Source organism: Brienomyrus brachyistius, chromosome 2 (genome assembly GCF_023856365.1).
Source record: "Brienomyrus brachyistius isolate T26 chromosome 2, BBRACH_0.4, whole genome shotgun sequence".
In the NCBI taxonomy this organism is placed as follows: domain Eukaryota; kingdom Metazoa; phylum Chordata; class Actinopteri; order Osteoglossiformes; family Mormyridae; genus Brienomyrus; species Brienomyrus brachyistius.
Window position 1 is genome coordinate 19,776,072 of NC_064534.1, and position 24,448 is coordinate 19,800,519.

Sequence of the window (24,448 nt, forward strand, 5' to 3'; positions counted from 1 at the left end):
CTTTCCTCATCAACGAGGCACAGAGTGACGAAAGCTTCCCTGGGAGAACGTGGCCAATTTTACCGGGAATATGCTTCAAAGAACTAATAGCTTTCAGTGGTTAACGTTACGCAGAAATGCGGGCTGCTTTTACAATCCTTCTCCGCAGCCACACAAATGCTGCTTTTTTTCTCACAGGAGAACACTTATGCACTCGCACTCATGTTGTACAAACATGCTATTATGACCTCTCAATAGTTCTCTTTAACATGTCAGAACTGCTCTCAGAGTCCTGCTAAAATGAAGAAGTCAGCCTATTGTTTTCAGCAATTCTAGGAGCACGTGCTTGCTAGGCTGGTTCAGGGGGAAGGCATATGGAGGGGTGGGTGCTGAGTGCACACACAAACGAGTTTATTATACAAAAAGAGAAATGATACAGTGCCCTAGCCTTTGACCTATCCATGGCTAATATCAGGGTGTCTATTAATAGACCGCACCAAAGATCTACATATCCCCCCTTTCCAAGTCAAGATCTGCAGAGGTTATGTGCTTGGAAAAAATCTTCATTTTAACTTTAATACACATTTTGAGTGACCCTTCCAGATGTTTTCTATAGTAATGACAAAAGTCATCCACTCTCCACACAGTTAATATAATGACTTTTAAAGGGGCGTCAGAACACGTAATTAATGCATGACTCAAACTTAGTCGTTTATTGAGCAGCCCATTTGACACTGTATTCCTTATATAATTTCAATGTGCACTTGTGTTAATGCTAGTCAGAGAACTGTGGGACAAAGATGTATTTCCATGCTGCCGACAATGAAATAGAATCCAGACATAATGCTATTATATGTAAAGGATAACAGTACTTAGGCGCCATTAGTCTCCAAATGGATGCACTACTACTGCATGCCACTTCAAAGCAAGGTAGCAGAGGCAAGGGCTAGCTTATTCGATCAAACCGAGAGGCGGAACAGACTAGTAAGCCCAGCTCAGATAAAACACGGGGTCTCTTGACAAGGACAAGTACAAAAGAAAACCAAACCCGACAAACTATTAAATCTACAAAAGCTCCCTTGTGTCTTACTTTGTTGCTTAGCCATTTTCAGAGAAAAAACACTCACTGCAAAGTGTTTCAGTGATGCAGCACATATATCATGATCTGCTCGATCCCTGCTTAAAACCAGAACGGTACAGGCCCAGGAAACAGGTCACAGTGACGAAATATTGTTCTAGCAGAGAAAGTCATCTGGTCTCTATTTTCACCCAAACTGATATGGGCAAATGGAAAGTGAAGAAATTAAATAAGTTCAGTGCAATTGTAGTTTGCGGGTACAGAAACTAGGAAGTGAAAGCTGTGTGCACGTATTAGACTGAGACTGTCAACAGGACAAGGCAACTTCTGGCCGTAGCTGAAATACCAGCTGCTCACCTTCTCCACGTCCGCCTTTGTTACATTGATGTCTGCATCCATCTTCTCAAAGTATTGTTGGGCTCTGTCAGCCTCCTTGCAATCCCTCTCGAACCTCCGTTTACTCTGGGGGTATGAGAGCAGGACAGGTGAATGTACCAAACTTACAGAGTCATAGTGATAAACTGAACAATAACCATCCGGTATCAGTAGGATAAGAGGCATATGAAGCCTTAATTCAACAACTGTTATTGAGTAACACTGACTAAAGGACTTTTTTACATACTGTAACAATTGGGATAATAACAATGAGATAGCAAAATAAGAGACTTCTTCAACAAAACACCCTTGAGTCTGTCATCCATCTTCCTCCTGCTCAGACAATAACAGCATTTAATATTTCTCTTGAAAATGAGAATGATGTCTTAATGGCACATAGGAGTATATCCCAAATCACAAAGCACCCATGTCCATATATCACTACTAATATTTTTATTATCATTATTAATAATATTATGAATAAAAGCTTTTTTTATAGTTGGCTAAAAATTTGGAAGAAATTGAAACACGGGGTGGTTTTACTGCCTCTAACACACTGATTAAATAAAGGTTTACAACAATAGTTCACACGTTTAATGCAAAAGTAATACCTCTGAAACATAGAAAAAAAATGACCATAAAGACTACATTGCAGCTTCATTCTCAGTGCTCTGGAATGTCAGGCCTCAGTTGGTGTTTTCTGGATGGCAGCACCCACCATTTCAAGCTGTTTCCAGGAGTTCTCAATGTGTTGCTGTGCCTTGCGACCATCGTGGAAATGCTGGAGGAAGAATCAGAAAAAAATTATGATTAATGAGTTCTGGTGCTGCCCAATTAAACTGGTTCAACCATTAAAACAGGTGAAAAGGTGGCATTAGCTTTTAAAAAAAAATCTATAGGGACATTTTGCTATCTCCAGGGAGCAGGGAGACACAGATTTACTGTTACTACACAATGTACATGGACATCTGTCTAGCCAGTGAAATCACCTTCAATGGCCACACCTGCCATTTCCATGCAAATTCATCTTCGGTGTTATGTTGGCACTGAGATGATGAAAAGAGAGATGGCCGGGGCTTTGGCTCACACATTTCCTCACACATATGTTGTGCGGGTTAAAAATATGCATAGATCTGGCATGTATGGTGTAAGGGAAACCATGTCTGAAAAAAACTGACATGGAGGCCTGTCTTCAGTACGTGGAAACTCTCAGATGCTGTGCGACATGGGATGTTCTAGTGTAATGGGCTAAAGCTGCAGCTCTCTGGCCTTCATGCAAAACATGTTCTCATCACTCAGACATGCATGCTGAAGCAACAGAGGTGACATAATGTAGTGAAGTGGAAGTTCACTGTTTACTTTTTTGGCTCGTCGGAATGTGGGCCCTCCTTGGACAAACCGGGAATTATGGGACAGTGATCCGTCATTCAACAGGACAATGATGAAAACACCAAACTGGCTGAAGATAGAGCTTTTTGCCCATCCTGAAGTAATTTTTTACGATTTGTGAAGAAGACTGCGTGAAAAAAATGATCCCTTTAAAGGCTGCAATTACTGCAAAACAAGTAAGGTAAATATTAAAGCCTGCTACTTATGCAGGCTATATGTTGTTTTTGCACATGCACATTTTATTATTTGCATATCATTTTTGATTTCACAACAATTCAGCTTGTGACACAAAATAACAAACAGTCACTGCTACTTCTACAGTCACCCAGAGCTTTGCAGAAACAATGGCAGCTGACAGTAATGCCTCACACTGATGCATGTTGAGACACAGACGGCAAACGGGCGAGTGGCCTTTAAAGACTCACAGCATGCTCCCTCAATAAAAATACCGAAATAAACAAAATGCCCATCTCTGGTGGCTGGACATTTATGAGCATCCCACCAAGAGGTCAGCGGGAAACCGTTTCTCGAAGGACAGGATTCATCGGAAGTGAATGGAGCTGTAATAAACATACACTGTGGCATGGCGAAAGACGTCTGGAAAAGAACCATATGAAAAGAAAAGCTACAGTATGAGAGGAAACCCAGTAATAGGCCAGAAGACGTGATATAACTATAGAGTGCATGCATTTCTGTCACATTAACTGCCTGCAGTGACCTGTGCTGTGTGGAGGAATACTGATGTTAGTGTAGGGAGCCGAGCTAAGGAACTCACTCAGAGCAGCACGGGGTCAGCCATCGCTCGGTGTCAAGGTAAAACACCAATGAAACACACAGTAAAGCGTCTGAACAGACCCCTCAGATAATTTGTGAAGTCATGACATCGGGCTTTTGGTATTTAACGTAGTTAATGAAAGCATGCTCGCAATCTGCCAGACAACACTTGAAAGAATTATAAGGCTGAATGCACACCCATGTACTCTCAAAAATACAAGCATGGCTGGATCATATCTATCACATGTCCAGCACTTTAATCATGACTCAATGACTTTTACTTCAAGAGCCTGTAATAAATTAAAGTCGTATTTTGTTTCTTAGATAGTTCATGGCATGATATTTACTTTATACGGTCATTCAGTATGATAACTGTTTCACTGGATTTTTTATCAAGTAGGTAATCCAATAAAAGTACATGGTAACAGGCACAAGATTCAAGATGCTTTACTGGCCACATACAGCAAGTGCATACAAATGCCTACTCATTCAGCCACATGTGGTATATAGAACAACAGTGTACACAAGTAGTAAAGATTGATTTGCAGTAAGATTTGACTGTGTCCCCAAGTGGTCAGGACGGGGAAATGCTGGCTAAATGACTTCAGTGGGAGACAAAAGGCTGCAACCAGGATGTGAACAAAGATACACTATGGAAGCTGTCAGTTTTATAATTGGCAGTTAAATACCATGCAGTCCGAAGGCCATTCAATGAAAAACGAGAGGAGGTATCCAATCAAAGATGGGGAAAATGAAATGGGGAAAATCAGCATGGTGCAGTGACCCGAAGCAGCACGGGAGCAGGCCCATGCTCCCCTCTCACATTCTCTGACTGTTTACCACTCAGCGTCTCTCTCCTCAACAGCTGGGATCCACTTGGACGTGATCCCTCACTGTGGATTTAATTATCTGGAACTATCTCTTGCTTAAATCCTCCCCTCAGATTTCCTGCTTGCTGTCACTGGGGGTGGGGGGGGGCTCTATTAATAGTACAGCTTGCCTGGTGTACCCTCTCTCTCTCTGGGACACAGAGGTGCCTGCAGGGAGCTATGGGGAGGCCGTGGCAGGCTTTAACAACCTTCTCTCAAATCAGAGAAGCCCAATGTAGTTCAACAGCACGTACATCTGCAGCCCTACCAGCCCCCTTCCCAACTCCACCCCCCTCCCCATATGCTTGGGGGGGGGCACTCTGCAAGTACTGATAACAACCCTGCTACCCACAGAGCGTGGAGAGTGCAGTTCAGTCTCTTTTGTCCTGTACGGTAAAGGGCAGAGAGACATTGCCGTAAATACTGAATAAAAGCACAGTGCAATATAACGCTGTGAGCTCTGCAGTGCGGCTTGGATTCCTGTGCTTCTCATCTCCAGCAGGAGTTGAAGTGGCACAGCAAAGAGGATAATTGCCTAAAGCCTCCAGAAGTTGCCCTGGGCGTCACTCAGAGTCTAAACTCTAAACCCCAACATTAAGGATCTGCTTCCCTCAGTGCTACAATGGTGGCAAATATTTTGAGTGTGTATATGTGTGTGTGTGGGTGTATTTTTAAATTTTTCATTTTTCCCCTAGAATTGTTTACAGTAGGCTGAGCTGTGTTCATGATTAATCACAAACAAATAATCAGGGTTATTAAAGTGAATATCTGTCTTATACAAAACCATAAGGAACAGGAGGGAGAAAAGTATTGGCTCAGACAGGTCAAACTGGAGCCTTTAAAGCTCTTATAGTTGGACATCATCCCAAATGGTATCCCCAGAGTGCCAGGCTGTGAAGCCTGGATTGAATCAGAGCAGATCCTAAAACCCAGCCTGGACTCCAGGGAAGGTGGACAGGCTGCTGTACAACAAGACCCCAGGCTGGCTGAGTGCTGCCCTACCTAACTGCTTTGTGAACAGAGACAGAAAAGCAGATTCACAACCATTAACAGGCTGAGCATGAGATCTGTAGGAATGTGGCCTCCATCAGAGGAGCATCCACACAGTACTCAGGAGAGGATAGAGTGCAGCTCAGCAAATTAAGGATCTGTGCCCATGTCTTGAAGGTTGTGGCTTCAAAGCCCATGACAGAGTAATCATATTGCTGTTGGTTTCTTGAGCAAGGCCCTTAACCCCAACTGCTCCAGGGGCACTGACTCACCCTCTACTCCAGGGTTCCCCAATTTCAGTCCTGGATGGCCAAAATCCAAAACAGTTTGCAGATTTCTCTGCTCAAGCACTTATTCAATAACCAGGTTTAGTAGGTGTGGTCCCAATGAGTAATACATGCAACACTTAACCCAGGTATTTTTCACTTCTGTAATAGTACTAAACTGACTATATAAGATTCAGTCAAATAAAAGAGCAGAAAAATCCCTTCATGTCTTCACAGGGTAAATTTCTGGCAGGGATCTCCATGAAGCTACCAGGGATGTGCAGCTATACACCAAGTAATCAAATAGGGCCTTTTGCTGACCCTAATACCCCAGCAGCGGATAATGCTCTTTAGCCTAGCTGCAGCACAGATAGGCAGACATGCAATGCATCCGGGCCATTCAGCCCAAAAATAGAGAAGCAATTCTGGTTCGCAATGCAGACGGTCCAGACAAAACAGGTGTCTCTGACACTACACATTCCCCAGCCTCGTTTCCTAGTTCAGCCAGCACGGAATAATAATTTTATACTTGGACAAACCGGGCCAATGGAGAGGAAGTTACTGGAGATGACAAGGATTCTTACTTTCCTGGCAGGGCACAAGATTCAGTATCATGTATCCACAGATGGTCTCTGAACCACATATGTCTTATACATGACTGCATTGGGGGAGGGGACTTTTACAGGGTCTTTACAGTATCTCACCTTTGGTCAAAAACTCAACACTAGAACCCATGACCGTCGGACACTGAGGACCTCGAGAGCTCTGCTCACATGGCCTAGCTGTCAAACGACCCTGCAGAGTTAACGAGGTCAACCCAACAAGAACATTTACAATTTATACTCAAACTGAGCTTCAACAAGGAGAACTGCTCGGCATCTTACGGAGATGGGTCATTAATTCAGCATTGTGCGACTCAGTTATAGCTTTTTATTTCCAATGACTGCAAATAATGACAAGACATATATTTTGAAGAAATTGCTTTTTTCCATGAACAACAAACGACCAATGTGTATGGCAACAACAACAATTCTAGAGCAGAGTCATAGGCACACTATTGGGGGATGTTGTTTACACATGAAGCCAAGGATAAGACAGATAGTGGAGCAGTGTGACGACGGAGAAAAGACCACACTGCACTCTGTCTACCCGACGCACAATGGGGCACATTCTGTATATGGGGGCAAGACAGTGACAGCCTCACAAGCTCAATCAACAAAGGCCCCCCAAGTTCTGGAGCTTACTGCGTGTGTCCGTCCGCACTGTGTGGGCAGCTATGTAGGTAGGGTGGGAGGGGTCACGTGTGGCCCAGCCAAATAAAGAGGCACTGAACATCCAGCAATATCATTTATTCTGGCATGAAGGCGCCTGTTGGAGGGGGGGCTGCATGCTCACATTGCTCTTCTCCCGACTCCCTCCGCATTCCTGTCCTCCCACTGCTCCGAGGGCACCATTCGAATTATTAAAGAGCAACAAAGCTGCCTCAGTCTGTGCCTGTGCTTGACATGGAGTGTCCTTTGCAGCCCAGCATGACCCCAGATTGGGGGGGTGGACTAACAGAGCCCTCCCAGAGGCTTCCTGGCCTCCCCCCGAAACCTAATGCCACCAATGTCAATTTCACCACGTCACAGATTCTTAACTGTGTTACAATGTCTTTACTATTTCACGCCGTCTTTACAGTGTTCTATTTTGTTGTACTGCACTGCTTTTATTATTTCATTGTGTTACATTGTTTTACTATTTTTATGCTGTTTTTAATATTTTACTGTGTAAAACTCTTTACTATTTCACTAGGTAACACTATTTTTACTATTTCACTTTGTTACATTGTTTCACACTGTTCTACTTCACAGTGTTTATACTATCTCCATTACACTGTTTTTATTCACTTTGTTACAGTGCCTTTACTACATCATTGAGTCATAGTCTCTACAATTTCACAGTGTTACACTGTTTTTACTATTTCACAATCTAAAACAATAAGTTCAGTAATTTTTACTAGAAACTAACCCATCATGACCTCAATATCTTCTGTCAACCCAAACTAAAGATCCAGAATAACCCAGCTTGTGTGCAGTGGGCTGTTTATGTTCTCTTGTGGAGTAGATTCGAGATTATCTGTGTCTAAGGTCACTGACTTGGGAATGTGTTTTCCAGCTAAAGAAAGGGCCATTAAACCTCACCAAGAAGGTCAGGTGAATTCCCTAAGGGCAGGCGAGGACAACAGTAAACCATCACGAGACAAGGCTGAGGAAAGGTCAGCCATGCTCTAAGGCTTTGTCAGAATGTTCCCAGGACACAACACAGGACACTTAAAGATACAGCAGGGCTTCCTTGTACTCCGGAAGCCATGCGTTCATCTGGGCCACCATTCACAAGGGAAAGGAGCCAGCGACCAGGTGGGGACGGCCAGGCGGTCAGCATCGCCTCGGAGACGGCGCACCATCCTGCTCCCTGCTGAAGCCCCCTGGGAAATAAGCCAAACTGGCACAGGGAGGTGCAGAGTGGATCTCAGCCAGTGGGCATGTAGGGAGAGGAGAAAAACCAGGCACTCTATCACAGTCTTTTCCCTAGACAAACATAGCACCCCCCCCCCCCTTCGGAAATACTCCAATGCTTCTACCTTTAACGTCCTTATCGGCTGATCATGGTCCCTCTGCTATTTATGTACACAGACAAAACTATAAAGGCTGATCACAGACTAAATGAACCTGGAAACAGCTTGGAACAAAAATCTCACTCTGCATGCCCTTCTGGAAAACACAAATTAAATACAAGATAAGCATAATCAGGTCAAAGCTTGGTTCACAATTTACAGGGAACGACAAGGGAAGGGCAGGCATCCCCTCAAAAAAGCTCAGAGCGCACAGAGACCAAACAAGGCGTCCCCCCTCCTGCCCAAGCGGTCACGCCCTTGGGCTGGAAAGATTCTTACTGAGTTTCACACATTATATCCTGAGAACATGCTGTTACCAGCTAATTGCGTTGTCAAATAACCCCATAGCTGGATGCCGTGTCTTAACTTGAAAATTAATGCCTGCTAATTCAGAAATCATATATAAAATACTACTGCAAAGGTTGTCATAAGACGCTATGTTTAAGTGCAGAACTACTTATGAGCTGAAATGTAAACTCTGACATCCATCCATCTCCCATAACTGCTCATCCGGTATAGGGTTGTGGCTCCTGGAACCTATCCCAGAAAGCACAGGGCATAAGGCAGGGGACACCCAGGATGGGATGCCAGCCCATCACACTCATTTACACAATTTATTAATACCAATCCACCTAACTGCATGTTTTAGAACAAATGGAGGAAATGCACGCACAGAAAAAACATGCAAAGTCTGTGGGCAAGAGTCAAAGCCACAATCCTTGAGGTGGAGGCACGGGCATTACACTACACTAAATTCAAGCAGTGGCAGATCATGCTGCTCGAGTTGCATGTCCTCCAGTTTTAGACATAAAGCTATATAAGGTCACTGTGAGAGATAAGCATTACAGAGAAGCATCATTCAGCAGATGGTCTACAGCTATATCCTTATGTCTGAATCCGTACATCCTTAATCTGTCTTTAAACCAATCCTAGTATAACCACAGGAATAATACGATTCTTCCATGATCCTGTTTTCCTAAAAAGACCATTTAATACTACTGATAAGGATAAAGTATTACCCCTTGCAACGCATATGACTCTTTATTGCTATAAAGCAAATGTTAATTAGTGTGTATTTATTCACTGAATGCTCTTAGTGTGAGTGGGACTTACAATTTCAGTTGGAGCTGGAAAAGACACATTACAATTCAAATATTAATTACAAAAGCCAGTTACATATTTACTTTTAAGGACCATAACATGGGTTGCATGGCGGCTTCAGGTTCTGTGTTGCTGTGGAGGTTATACCTTCTTCCTGCATAATTCCTCTGAGGATCATGCAAACCAAGGACCTGTGCATGCATACGTCCTACAATGGGCTGCTACCCTGCCCATCGTGTTCCTCATGCTAGATTCAAGATTTAAGAGTTTTATTCGTCACGCATACATACAACACGTAGTGAAATGTAACCTTGGTCACTCCGAGCAACTGTGCATAGAAGAATAATAAAATATCTAAAAATAGCCATATAAAATGAAAAATATATGAAATATATTCAGCCATACATAATCTATATTGTGTAAAAGTGATTGTGCTGTGCAATATAAGCGCAAGGTACAAGAGACACGGGAAATGTACCGACAATTTTGACAGTATATAATGAATGAAAACAGTAGTCATGGGATTATGGGCACTTGTATACAGTGTGCATAGGAACATTTTAGATATTGACTGAGGTTGCCTGCGGTGGGCCCAGAGATTCCCTGCCCCCCTACAAACACACACACGCACAAGCCTGTACTACATACGGAGATGAATGGGATGTATTTTATTATGAATATTAATAAAACAAAAACCAGAGATCTAAAATGTGCCTAAAAACAAAATGGCAGCCATGATCCACAATAAGAATAGTTAAGCATGTATATTGCTTTCAGGTGTGACCATACGCACAGGGGGGGGGGGGGGCGGCGTAATCCTGCTGACCTGATTTTCACTTAAGGATTATTTATGAAAGAAATTCCTTATTCCTAAGCAAGAGGAATAAAATCATAATAATACGTTTGTAACGCAGTCCTATCTAGGACTGGCATTCATGGTCCTGGGTATCTTTGACCCAAAAGAACCCCAGATGCATTTATATTCCTCTTCCGCTTAACAAGCTGCAAGAAAGACTTAAGTTCTAGGTTGATTTAACTATTTTTGTTCAGGCAAAGTATCTCCCTGCCCTTTATGAAAGACACAGTACAGCAAAGCACTCACACTGTCACCATGGAAACTTAAAAATAATGAATAAATTCAGGTCTGAGTTCACATTACAAAATGTGAAAATTAGCTTGGACATCAAAAACAAGATTAAAAATCACCAATTAACTGTCATAGCAGTTGAACAATGTAACCTGGACACGTATTATTCATGATATATATCAATAAAGCATACAGGTCGAACCATTGCAGATACATGTAGTAAGAACCAAAATAGCATCAGGAAACTGATTTGAATGTGGTCTGCTTGGGTACGCAATATCCTTAGGGGACCAGGCACTCAGTATGCGAAGACTGAACAGGAAACAGTGCTTTACCGATTTCCTCTCTGCCTTGAGTTCCTGGACAAAGCGCATCAGCTCAGAAATTATCTGTGAGGTGAGGTTCTCTGCTATGACCTCATGCTGCCCAGCGTAGTCATTCAACTCATTCAGGGTCGTCAGGAAGGCCCGACATGATGAATACCTGTAACAGGAACTGCATTATTTCACTGGACATCTCCACATTTAAAGGATGAACTTCAACAAAAAAAGATTCCTTCATATAATAATATTCAGTCCTACTGCTTTTGTTTTCTGTCGTTTTTCAAATTTTCTACAGGAAAACTCTCAGGTACTGAGCCACTGAATAATAATGTGTAAATAAAAGTTTTTTTACTTATAAGATAACTTAGTTCAGCACCACATTCACATGCATCCTGTGAATCAAACTTTCTTTAGCAAGAGGCAAGCAAAACTCACTTATTCTCTTCTTCTTCTTTGGAGTTTTTCTTGGGCTGATATTTCTTTGAAAGATTCCTGCAGAATAAAGGACATAAGAGCATCAAGGGTGCTGCTAAGGTTGAAGCAGGAGAAAGAAGGAAAGTGAGGATCTTTTAAAAAAAAGGTACGCCCCATGAGAGTACACACATGACACTGACTGATTGACAAGTGGATGTATTTATGAGGACATTCAACTGTGATGCACAAGGTTACTTATGATGCCTTCTTAATGGTCTGTTTATAGCAGTGGACATCGTTTTCACTCAACGGAGACCAGATTTTCTGCCTCCGATCTGGCTTAATTTTTTTTTACAACATTTTTCAATGTAATCCAGCAGGAGAAGCTCCATAAACCACTTCATAGTACAGAATTACAGGGGAAAAACACTTTCAGTACTGCATCCTGAAGACAGGCCTGGAAAATATGATTCTGCTAAAGCGAGCACTCCTTAGAAAAATGCAATCTGCTTAACCAGGGGAAATACTAGCAAATACTACAGCATTTTCACATTGTAATTTACACATGGAGACCCGCCAATAACAGGCCAATATGGCTATTTTAGCAAATTCAGTACTTAGGATTAATTTTGAAAAAAATAATGCAGGTGTCACTGTAATGGCATTAGCATCATAGTAACCAAGGAAAGCCTCATTTAATTAAATCTCATAAGGTTCAATCTACTGCAAAGAACCCCAACGGTATGTGTGAATTGGTCAACTCTTCATTTAAAAAACATAAATACTGAAAAAACAGGCTTGGCGGAAAACGCTCACAGTGAAGTTGCTGACCTATTCTCACCTTGCATAATATAATACATTCATTATGCTCTTTTAGACCAGCCAAGAGTTCATTCAAAAGTACCTATCAGCATTTACCTGGCAACAGACAGAAATAAATTAGACAATAAGACATTTAATAACAGATGTTAAATTAACATTAAAGTACTGGAGAAAAATCTCCCAACTGCCCTAGTTATTACCCAATGCTTAGAGTAACAAAACTTTGAAAGGTATTGGACAGGAAAAAATTTGGCAAGTAAATAGGTAAGCAAATAAATGACCATAAATAAGGTTATTAATTATTTTGTTTTAGTCATCTCGCCATTCCAATTATACATACTGTGTTTGTGATTGGAAGAAGGTAAAGCAGGAGACACTGGAAACGACCAGAAACCAGCCACGTAAAGGGCGGAAGCGACTTTCTAACATGAGAGATGACTGTTAACTTATCTGACAGTTTTTCATGAATAGTAGGATGATATCAAGTGACCTTGAAAAGGAATGGGAAACATTAAGTGCAGGTGTGAAGTGCACTGCTAGGACAGTTTGTATCAGGCTCTGAAAGCAGAACTGAAGTTCCATAAATCAACAAATAAGGCTTTGATTAATGAGAATCAGAGAAGAACCGGGTTGCAGTTTCCAAAAAAATATGTATTACACACATGCACACCCATAAATTGAGAAATGAGTGAAACAAAAAACTGTGCTGTGTTCTCTTAGTTTTTTCACTATTGTATAAAGATACAAATACATACAGATTAAAAATTCTTCAGTAGCTGTCATGTAACATCTCTCTAGCTGCACCCCTGGAGTCTGCTCCGTTGCTAGGCAGATTATTCTCCTGCTGTGCCTGTCTGTTTACAGCAGGATATCACAGTGGAGTTTAGCCAGGATTTAAGCGGCAAGGCACATTGATGGCTGGAATTAGCTGCCGATTAGTGAAATTAAGTGGCTACATTGTATAATTATTATGCCATGATATCTGTGTTGATTGTAAGTGTTTCACTGCGAAACTCAGTCCAAAATCCAGAAAAGATTAAATCTTATGGTCTAGACTCTAGCGGGTCAAGCAAGAAAACATTAAAGGCATCTAGATTTTCTGATAAAATAATAAACAATACAGACGCTCCTCTACTTACAAACTTTCAACTTACGAATTTTCAGACATACGAACGAAGAGGACTGCAAGTCCAAATTGTGTTCATTAGGCTCCCGTTTCCTAGTACATGCAGTGTAGTATGCGTACTCCCAACATCCTAGTTCTTTGTACTTGCGTATACCCTTAAAATGAAGTTGAATAATGACTTATGAACATTTCAAGTTACGATTGGTCATTCGGAACGTATCTCGTTCGCAAGTAGAGGAGTGTCTGTACTTTTTATGCATTTGGATAAAAGCATAGGTATTTCAGTATTAATCAGACATAAATGAGTGTTTTCCCCTAATTATAATAATGTGTGAGTAAATTCTGATGACACTAAAGGAGAGATGCTGAGAGATCACCACCACACCAATTCACTCGTGAAATGTATAAAAACGGCACAGTGTCAGCTGTGAACTGCACAACAGGGGCCCTATAATATTTGTGGAAATAAGCAAGCGGGTAATCCTAATATTCTGGCAGCTACTAATAATTATATCTCTGCAAATAAAAGCCTACAGAGAGCAAAGTAATTTGAACTGCAACAGAAATTGTTTTGAATGAGGAGAAATAAAACGACTCTCTGGAGGTCCAGAAAGAACTGAGGTCAGGTGAATATGGAGAAAAGATGTTGCTGCAGGACACTTGTTGGTGGAGTGATACATGGTCAGGGCCACGACCGCCCCCCCCTCACCGCCCCCAGCTTGCCAGGAATCACCACTGTCTATTTACTCTTCCACCCTCCATCCCTCACCCTCCCCCACCTCACCCATCCCATCTCTGGAGGTATAACTATAAAATATGGGTCAGGGCTGCCGGCAACGGTGGAACCATGTTGCCATGGGAACCCACTCTGCCTCTGCCAGGCTCATATCCTATGACGTCGGGCTGCTTTAGCCTCACAGTACCTGTGGGGTTTGTGTCCACCTGACCGCATTCGGCCTCTTCAGAAAAAAAGCTCAGAGACATGGGTATAAATACTTGCCTGCTTTGCAAAATAGGATAACTCTTTTTTTGTTTTATAAATATTATTATTCACTGTGTAAGGCATCCTAGAATACATTTCAGTTGCTGTGCATCTAAAGTATACTGGAATAATTTGTAATATGCTAAAAAACATGCACAATATTGTTGGGGGTACAACCAAAAACAAATATTGGGGGGCACACCAAAAGCTACTTTTCTGCTTCTACAAAACTAACACAGATATAAATCCCCAAGCGATCAGTTCGGAATAGAAGCCTTGGTTATGTTTGGTTTCAGCTCTACTTTGTCAAACACTGACTAGCATGTGGCAGCAACTCCAGTATGTCAGTCCGTCACATATCAGTAACTGAAGGACAACAGTGTGAAAAGTAAACAAGCAGAAATTTAGGGATATCCTAATGCAAACATGAAGCAATAGACTTCACAGGTACACCAGACACCTCTGCTACTAGACTCAGCTTTATTCTTTGCAGGACTGTAACGGTTTTGTAAAAAAAGGAAACCACGAGAAACTTGCTGCACATCAATGAGCCACAGGAAGAGATCTAAGCAGATGGCAATGCTAAAGTCTTGCTACAGTATAAGGGCCTTAAAGCACAGTAGAATCGCTGGTCTTGAGCATGTGAAGCATAGCTTTTGGTTACTTACCTAATCTGTTTTGCGTAATTGACTTCAATCTCAGATCTCTCCTTTATAAATTTGGTGTACCGCTCCACGAACTCAATTCCCCAGTGCGTGTGCTTTTCCAAGTTGTCGAACTGATCCTGTAAGACAATGGGGAAAAGACCAGTGTGAATGTAACTGCAGCAGCCCTGGATTTATTCAGATTGGCAGTTCCCGTGCCCATGACACAGCGTGCATATCTCTGCAAACTGGAACTGGAACCACCCTAGTACAATGCAATAATGCGGTTCTGTGAAGTGAGCTGACATATTTATACCACATATTGTCTAAATGTTTCAGTTGTCTGGCACATTCTAAGCACAACTATGGCAGTCCTCCCTCATTTTGATACATTTGATAGTAGGCCCAAAATACATTGACATTACTATTATCTTAACAAAAACAAATTGTTCAGCCAATAAACTAGCTCAAGTGCACTAAAATTGATTATGTTAATTTCTTTACTGAAAGAGCAAAATTTTGAAATTAAATTCTTCAAAAAAAAAAAAATCATCCCTGTTGTTTTTGTTTCAGAACAATACAACCTGGGGGGTGCGTTCCAGGAAGCAGGATTTCTTGCTTAGCCAGATAGCTTGCTAGATTTAAGATGGTCTGGGCTAAAATAACTTCATCTTCGTTCACGTACATTTAGGCCAGACTACCTTAAATTCAGCAAGTTATCCGGCTAAGCAACATATCCTGCTTTGTGGAATACCCCCCTGGATTTTGAATCACAAAGCCAGATTTCTTGCTTAGCCAGATAACTTAACTAGATTAACTAGATCTAAGGTACTTAACTAGATTAACAAGATCTAGGAATTTAAATTGACTATATCTTCATTCAGTTACATTTAGCCCAGACCACCTTAAATCTGACAAGTTATCCAGCTAAGTATGAAATCCTGTTTCGCGATATAGGCTCCTGGAGTAATGTTTTGATCACGGTGGTTTAGTGGGTAGCACTGTTGCTTCACACCTCTACGGCTGGGGTTTAAGTCCCACTGCTATCCTGTGGATATGGAGTTTGCATGATCTGCCTGTGCCACTCAGGATTTTCTCCTCCAGTGCAAAGACGCACAGTTAACTGGTGCCTGGTAATAACCCACAGTGTGTGAGTGTGAGCTCAGTAATGGAGTGGCATCCCATCTTGGATGCTTTTTTGCCCTGTGGTACCTGGCATAGGCTGCTTTGGGCTGCCTGCAACCCTGACCTGGATAAACAACTGGAAGACAGATGGATGTTGTAATCAGTTTGAAAAGATGTCACACCTGGGCTACAGTGACTTATTGCGTTGCTTAGTCCTGGAAAACAAGCACATCAATATAATGTCTTTGGCATGTGTATTAATGCCGGCTGTTGGCAGCCTCATGGAATTCTCTGTTAGCATATCATCATTATGTACTGTACTTTTACCATTTCTTAGCGACAGTGACTCAAAAAACTGTCTCAAATGGGTGACTAGTATGTCTGGCTGTGTATTTAACTGTAAATTTGATTAAATGTTCACAGAGTACGGTGATATAAAACAATCAAGGATACACATGGCAACATGAGAGTAAAGAATTTGCTGACTGCATATATTAGCGTCTACAAACACTGATGACACTTTGTACAAGCACGTTCTTTTTCAGAAATCCTTCTTTGTCACATATCCCATCTTGCTCTCCGACAAGACTCACAAATATAAGTCAGATTGAAGTTTGGGGTCAGCCATTTATCCAACACTCTTAGTGCAGTTTTTGAGGTTAATAAAGGCAAATATTACTCTCCTGGAAATGTGATTCAAAGCAGCAGCCTTCTAGATGCAGGCACAGAACTCTAATGCACAAGACAAACATAAAACATTAGAAACATAAGAAACATAGAAACATAAACATAAAACAAAGAAACATTATTTGAAAAGCTGTCATTTCTCTGCTCACAGTGCATGTATTACAACTGTATTTAAATATATAGACCCCAGGAGGTTTTGATTAAAATAGCCTGGAATCATTCAATATGAATTACTTCTACATTATTAGAGGTTTCTTCATCTGTATTTCCATGAAAAATGGTTATAGTTTATAGCCAAATTTCAGATTTGAAAGAGCTTATTAATAGGTCATATATACTGTTTGTGGCATAGAGTAAGGGGTCCCAATCTTCTGATGCCCACGGACAGTTGACATCATACCGGCAGATCAATAGCTGATTTCATAAGTTTAACAGTTTTATTTACAGATGCAAACAGAATGTGAGGACTTGTAAAATAATGAAAATATATAAAAAAAAATTCTAGGATATTTACCAACCCATACACAAAATACTGGCTATGGACTAGTACCGATCTGCGCACTAGCCCAGAGAAAACTCAGCCACCATAAGCTATAACTTTTGAGAGTTGTAGGGAAGTCAGGAAAATCCGACTGCTCGCTTCCCTTTGGGGTTCTCTGCGTGTCCCCCAGCAATATGACTCATGTACAGAGGTGTGGCTTCGCTGGTATCCACATGAAAGCAAACAGCACATGACAACATTGAGTGGTGACGAAACATCATAAGAAGAACTTCACTGCAGTTTTCCAACCTTGAGGAAACCAAATCTGATTTTTGCTGACAAGAAGCACATGATGAATAGCCTGCTTGAACATAACGTGCTTTCAGCACATGAACATCTCCTTATGTCACTGGTTAGTCAACAGATCCATTATTAACATGCTTTTAGTTGCGTTTTTAGTGATATAATCCGCAGTACAGTATATTTTTATTAGTGAGTGGACCAAAGATGCTTTCGAATGAAGGCTAAACTTAGTGTAACTGTACAACATTTATGTCATAATTTTTATGCTACCTCTTACTAAATACTTACATGCACAGTACTCACTGGAATGCCCTTTTACCATTTCATGACAATGATGACAGGGGTCAGTGTTGCACAGAACCCAAGAGCAGGGGGAAAGGAAATGAAGGAATAGCTGCAGCATCACTCACCCTGGGAAGCCTACTTACATCACAGCAAACTACTTCAAAACCAAATACTGGGCTGAGCACCGAAGCCCTTATTGATCCATCTGCCGGGACGATGGCTTGGCTAACACATTATGAATAGCATTTCAAAAACAGGTGAACTGGTGCCTGCTAATAATCCACAGTGTGTGAGTGTGAGCTCAGTGATGGACTGAGTGAACTTTCACTAGCTTCACTCAGGAGTTCTGTAGCAGTGACCCTCTTGGGTTTGAGGCAGCACGCATTGGAGCTGATCCTCATCCCTTCTGCTGGGGAAGCCCTTCAGTAGACCTTGGGCTGGTCATCAGGCACCACGACATTCCGCATGATTCTCCACATCAGTCTGCTGGACTCAAAATATTAGACACTGTGACAGGTACGCAACTCCTTAAAGGTATAATAACCTGGGATAGACCATTTATTATAAGTATTTCTTAATTTCCAGCAAATTTGCAAGTCAGTTCTAATCTACCTTAATGCACAGTTTTGTACCTGTCTTGATATCGCCTTTCTCTTTCAAAGACTATTTCAAATAAGGATAAAAATATGACTAATTTACCAGATATTGCAATAATATAATAAAAAATAAGCAATCAGTACATAATGCAGATAATAATCCACCAGGGTGTCATATCTAAGACAATACAAATTAAATATTCAGATTTTCCATTTAGATCATATAATCATATTCCTGAAGCCTACCTCTGTTTTTACTGCAGGATGTATCATTTAATAACGTTATTAGTCATAAATGGGGTAATATGGTGAACAGGTAACAGAAAACGCTGTACCCAACTGGAAGGGCTGCTTTACTACTGCACTGCAAGGGAAAAAAACTCATAAATACTTCTCTTCAGCCTGTCTGGTGTTACTCTAATCACTCCGTCCAGCACCAATTGCTGCAGAACATCCACTATGTCCCAGATGGATGGAGATGTACCCTTTGTCTCAAACTTTGGGCTAAGCAACAGCATGTGAAACAGCCATCGCACCTGAGGATCTGAAGTATTCATAATACTGGCAGAGTACTGCCAGGTTACACTGGAGATGTGTGAAGCTGAGTCTCCTGGAGTCCCCTAACCCATACTGTAATCGGGATGACCTTGCTGGAACAATGAAAGAGGAATGCATAACACAGAGCAAGTATAAAAAGCAGGCCAACACTTTTAATCTCAATGGAGTTTCCCAAAACACAAGGGCCATATATTCTCTTGATCAGTCTTTTCATTTGAGGTAGGGGAGGAGAAATAGAATCAAACTCTGTTTAATAATGTTGGTCAGCCCTTCCCAGGACCAAACCTCAGTCAGCCAGTTCTCTGTCCCCATTTGGGAGAAGCCCATCCATGTCTGCGAATCAGTCACACTAAATCTTCTTAATGCATCTGGTTAATTAGAACAACTTAGTCCCTGTCCCATTAAGAGACTCATCAGCCTAGAAAAAGTAATCCACCCAAAACCCAAACCAAAACCCTCCCAACCACTGTTCCCCCCCATACAATATGGGCATTTACCCTGCTCCCCGTTCGCAGCATGTCTTCCTGTTTTTTAGGCTGGGGTGGCCCGCTTGCTGTGTTGTCGCTGCCTGAGCCAGGATCGGCGATCTCACCAAGTCGCCTGGGGTGCAGAGGATGGGGGCGGTCCCTTGGGACAACCCCGCTCAAAGCCCTGACAGGCACGAGGCCGACAGCAAGATGGCTAGCAGCTCTAGGGCACTGCTGTTCACTCTCCCCAACCCCCCACCCCCCAGCCTTGTAGCTGCCCCCACAAACCCATGCGAAGGGAGCTATTCCAGACCCATTAAAGGCACAGACACCTATTATGCCCTGGGGACAAAAGTAAATACGCTGTGCTATTTATATGGCTGTCACCATCTCGCAGTGTTACCCATCCCATCCCTTTTAAAGTCAGCTAATACTGAGTGATGCCACTGTTCCCAGCTGCACAAGGCTTTAATTTCTCAGCAGCTGTTGCTTTGAAAAAGAACAACGTCAGGTTCCACTTAGCAATAAGCCTTAAAAAATAATCATAATAATAAATGAATTATTAAAATTCTGAAAAGTTTGGTAAATAGCTTGTGCTTCAGGGTAAAACATCCAGCATCCCGTGATAAGAACTAAAGGTCAGCTGACATAAGCGTATAATTTTCTGCAAACTGAAACTTTACTCATGTTAGCAAAGCTATTGGTGGCTGCCGTAGAAGCCTAAGCTCACTGATGCACTTCATCACACAGGAACAGTAACGGAACCAATAAACGGGAGTGTGACAAACACACCCGAGATACATATGATAAGCCTGAGGATAAAGCTAAAATATTACACATCATTTGATAATTTTTTATTTTTTATTTTTTATCAGGTTCCAGCTCAGGATACAGTACTAGTTTCTATAATTACAATATCCAAGAATTCAACTAGTTCTCCTTGATATATATGAATATCAGTGATTTGCTGGACATTTGCCATCTACATGTACATTTTGTATCTACATATATATTTCAACAGAAATTCTGATGAACACTGACATAACCAGCCTCACATGTACAATGCATCTGCATCCACTGCTGAAATGTGGGACAGTACAGTATGTAGATTAAACACACAATGACAAAATGGCTTTGGGAATTTCCCATTTAAAATGGCCCTAACTGACACCCTCATAGTCAATTATAATAAGAAAGTCAAAGTGCTGCTACATGGTATTTGATCTCTTATTCTTTCAGGCTTGAGTATATTCAGTCAGCATAAAACATTACAGCATTCCCTTTATAATGGGGTCATAATGACTGTAAGTGGGGAAGCATGATGGCTATTTTGTCATTGCCGTAATACCATTTACGGCACAGTTCATATCCAGCTCTGGTTGGGGACATTAGCAGTCTTTGTGCTCAACACACCGCTGCTACCAACAGACAGGCAATAGTCGATGACCAAGCGATTAGCTGCATATTACGCTGGACACTGTGGTCACTGTAGTCTCCGAACTAGAAATTAATCCAGCCCCAGAGAATAAAAGCATGTCTCATCCAGTTCATTACACTGGGACTCAGGAGAAGATGCAGAGGTGCTGGATGTGGCCACAGCCAGGATGTCAACATTGCTCCATTTTTCTACCATTTCTGTTTCATCAGTATGTCCCCTCATTGAATAGTCACATCTGTCAGAAGTGCAATATTGTTCACTTTACTCATATTTGTTGTGTATTACACAATGAAAAATGTACAAGCTACAAATTACTGCAGTTTATCACAGCAGTGTTAAGCGGAGAATTACGATACTGGCAAATAGTGTTTCTCAATCTGACAGCTGCTTTGTTTGGACATTTGGGCCCTGAACACAGACGAAGACATGCAAACCCCTGCAAAGTCCAGGTGAAAAAAGACTGATGTCACACTAAAGAAAGGGAAGCTGTGTCCTGTGTTTGGTACTGTTTTGTGAAATACAATCACAAAAGTCACCATGGCAACACTGGTAGTTTCAAACTCTTAAAGCACCAAAATTTTCTGCAACAATTGTTGTATATGAGTCCTCCAGATGTCTGTATTTTGTCACCCCAGTGTGACACCAGGAAACATTGGCCAGAGGAAAGAAAAACACAACCACTTCATGAACATCCCCAGCCCTCCATCCCCTTCCTTTATTGTCTGCCTGACACTTCTGGCTACTCCCTCTGTGTTATCACTCTGGTCTGTGAGAGCAAAGCGAGCCAAATCATTCGGAGCCAGGCATAGCCTTGTTGAGAGTGTTTCCCGATGTTTTTCATTCTAGATGACGTGCTTGTTTCTGGGTTGCCCTTGGCTCAATCCCAACAAGCAATTGAGATGTGCTGTCCAGAGACAGTCCTGAGCACCAGACATATCACATTCCTGCATAAGCTGTGTATTTAACTGAAATGTCTCCATATTCAACTCTAATACCTGAAAGACCCCGATTCACTTAAAGACATGTGCCAAATCACAAAAACAACTGCCCGATATCATTGTGGAAATGATTTTTTGGGTGCTAGCAACCAGTTTTTCCAGGGTGACACCAGATTATTCACAGAACACATGGAGTCAGTAAGAAACTGGCAAATGTACAGAGACATTCATGGGATTTTCTGTATCTGAAATGATTTACTGTTACTGCACTCAATACAAAAAAAATTAAGTTCTTCATATAAACAGTATATCCCAATGATGCATGACTAGAAGACACTAAGAACATCGAGTGTGAGATTCAGGCTTTAAAAGAGAAACCCAGAATAGATAAAAGCACAGAGTGAGCAAGTTACCAGCAGCATCGCAGGTTGCCTCACAGGATCATCACCAGCCCATCTATCAGTTTTCTTTCACAACAGTCCCACGTACGACATACTTAAAAACACCCCGACTCCAAAAACTGGGCCACGCTCTTCTTCACAAACACACCTTCATAATATTGGCCCATGGGCAGCAGAGAGGCTGAGCGTGCAGGATTGCTGTCATAAAACACCACGAGCAGGAGTTCAGGGAAGGACCAACGATTATGGCCTGCTCGTCCAATCCTCCCGTGTGCCACGGCCCCTTGTTACCTCATGTGGAATCCCGAATAAAACCCCGTTTTACCTGACTTCACAGCTTCTGTGCTGCTTCCCTGGACGCAATACATAACTCCAACATCCTGCTGTCAAGCAAGGAAAAGCTCTGAAAGACCATTCCTTGTTACATCAACCGATTAAGCATTAACCACCATTTCTTATGTATGTAAAGAAGCCCAGTCTATGACAAAAGGGTGGTCCCATTGGGTTAATGTCTTCATAGCATGAAGTGCCAATCAAAAGAATGTGAATGCTTAAATGCAATTCTGCATTTAAGGGAGTCCATCCTGAGATCATGCTTTTTGAAATGAAAAAAATTTAAAAAACACGAAAGAATTCCCTCAATTGCAGCATGCAATATGGACCACTACTCTTCTCTTCTTAAAAGAATTAATCATGGCCAACTCATTTAAGCTTGTTAAACGATGCGATAATGAACAAATACAAGAAGATACACTTTCACATCTCATTTGAACATGGAATCATATTTCTTCAAATTTTTTATATTTATCCAGAAAGTAAACAATTTCCTGTTTTTAATGATCATACAACTTTGGCACATTAATCACAAATTTAGTGTCAATAACAGTAGGTCAGACACTGTTTGCTGGAAAAATGGTGATCTCAGGCATGTGCAGGGTTAGGATTCAGTGATGAGCCTTATGGAGTGAGGAAAAGTGGTGCCTGATTGGAAGTTTCAGTCTTTAGTTATTAGCAAAATAAGATAAACATCACTTTCAGCAGAAACATAAGTTTAAGAACCACTGAATGAGCAGACTGACTAGTGCTATGTTTACAGTGGGTTCATTCATCTCTGAAGTATATATACTGTATATATGTGTGGTACATGTTCTAAAAACAAATAATTAAATAAAATTACATTTAGGTTTAGTTGATGATTAATCAAAAGCAATTCATTTAATTAATTTCAATCATTAATGCAACTGGATATTGACTCATGAATTACAGATTAAATTTAAACACTCAACAGAAAGTACTTTAATGGAACCTGCAATCCTTTGGTACAATAGACTGAACCACTTTTTCATGCAAACACTCAAGGTACTGTTTCACTAAGGTGTAGTATACTACAATGGTATGACCTATGAAGGGGAGAAAAGGTACTTTTCTCTTTGGTTAAAATTTCCCAGGACTGTGGAAGTTTTGAAACTTACCCTAAAAACAGCACTCAATAAAATGAATCATGTTTAGTGTTGTGCTGGAATGACCGTCATAACAAACATTAGAAGACAGAGGGGGAATCCAGCATAGTGGGGCTGCATCTAAATTCTACTCTTCAAACCACAGGCTTGTCTTTTGCCACAGGCTGAATGAAGTAGCTGAACCTCAAATGATTATGTGGACATGCCACCCCATACACCTTTGAGGGGAGCAAGTTTATAAATAAAGCCTCTCTGGCGTGTGGAAGGAATGAGGGCTGGCCTGCTTACCGCATGCTCAAAGTGTCTCAGACAGGGTCCAGGGCCAAAGGGTCATGGAGATCAAAGCAAACACATATGCCGCTGTCCCATGGTCCTGGAGGGGCTCCCCATTTGGTCCCCATTTGAACTCTTTTGTTCTCAACCAAAAACCTTAACAGGTAGACCCCATTCTAACACAACTTTCATTTAAAAGCCATTTCAGTAAGAAAACTGCATAATCTCAGTTTCCTGCACACGAGAAGTCTTAACTTGTAAACTCTTGGGAGTATAACGTAAACACAGATCAGCAGTCGATATTTGCCTCAGTGAAACACTGATCAAACAAACATGGTTTCCTTTTGCCTGCTTTAACGTATCGAGAGCAGAGCGCTGGAAACCATAGCACATTCTGAACAACACACGGAATTAAAAAACAGGTATCAACACATCTCACATGCATCTAATTTATACTGGGTCTTCATCATTTTAAGAACTGTGAGTCTTCCTCTGCTTTTAAAATAACAAAATAGTGCCTCCTTGACGATAGCAAGATTGCAGTCAATATTCTAGCAATGT

At 41.5% G+C, this 24,448-nt stretch overlaps 1 protein-coding gene across 15 annotated transcripts in view; it reads right to left on the reverse strand.

The window, feature by feature from the left end:
- Positions 1-24,448, reverse strand: part of fnbp1a (formin binding protein 1a) — a 63,414-nt gene that overhangs the window by 27,375 nt on the left and 11,591 nt on the right. For 14 of the 15 annotated variants that reach the window (XM_048983907.1, XM_048983881.1, XM_048983925.1 and 11 more), the window contains exons 2-6: positions 14,900-15,015; positions 11,323-11,379; positions 10,900-11,047; positions 2,151-2,213; positions 1,415-1,519 (exon numbers count right to left, since the gene is read on the reverse strand). In XM_048983907.1, the coding sequence (XP_048839864.1) occupies positions 1,415-1,519; positions 2,151-2,213; positions 10,900-11,047; positions 11,323-11,379; positions 14,900-15,015 (489 nt within the window). Of the gene's footprint in view, positions 1-1,414; positions 1,520-2,150; positions 2,214-10,899; positions 11,048-11,322; positions 11,380-14,899; positions 15,016-19,407; positions 19,578-24,448 lie in introns of those variants that run through there. The other variant, XM_048983900.1, reaches the window with a different exon arrangement.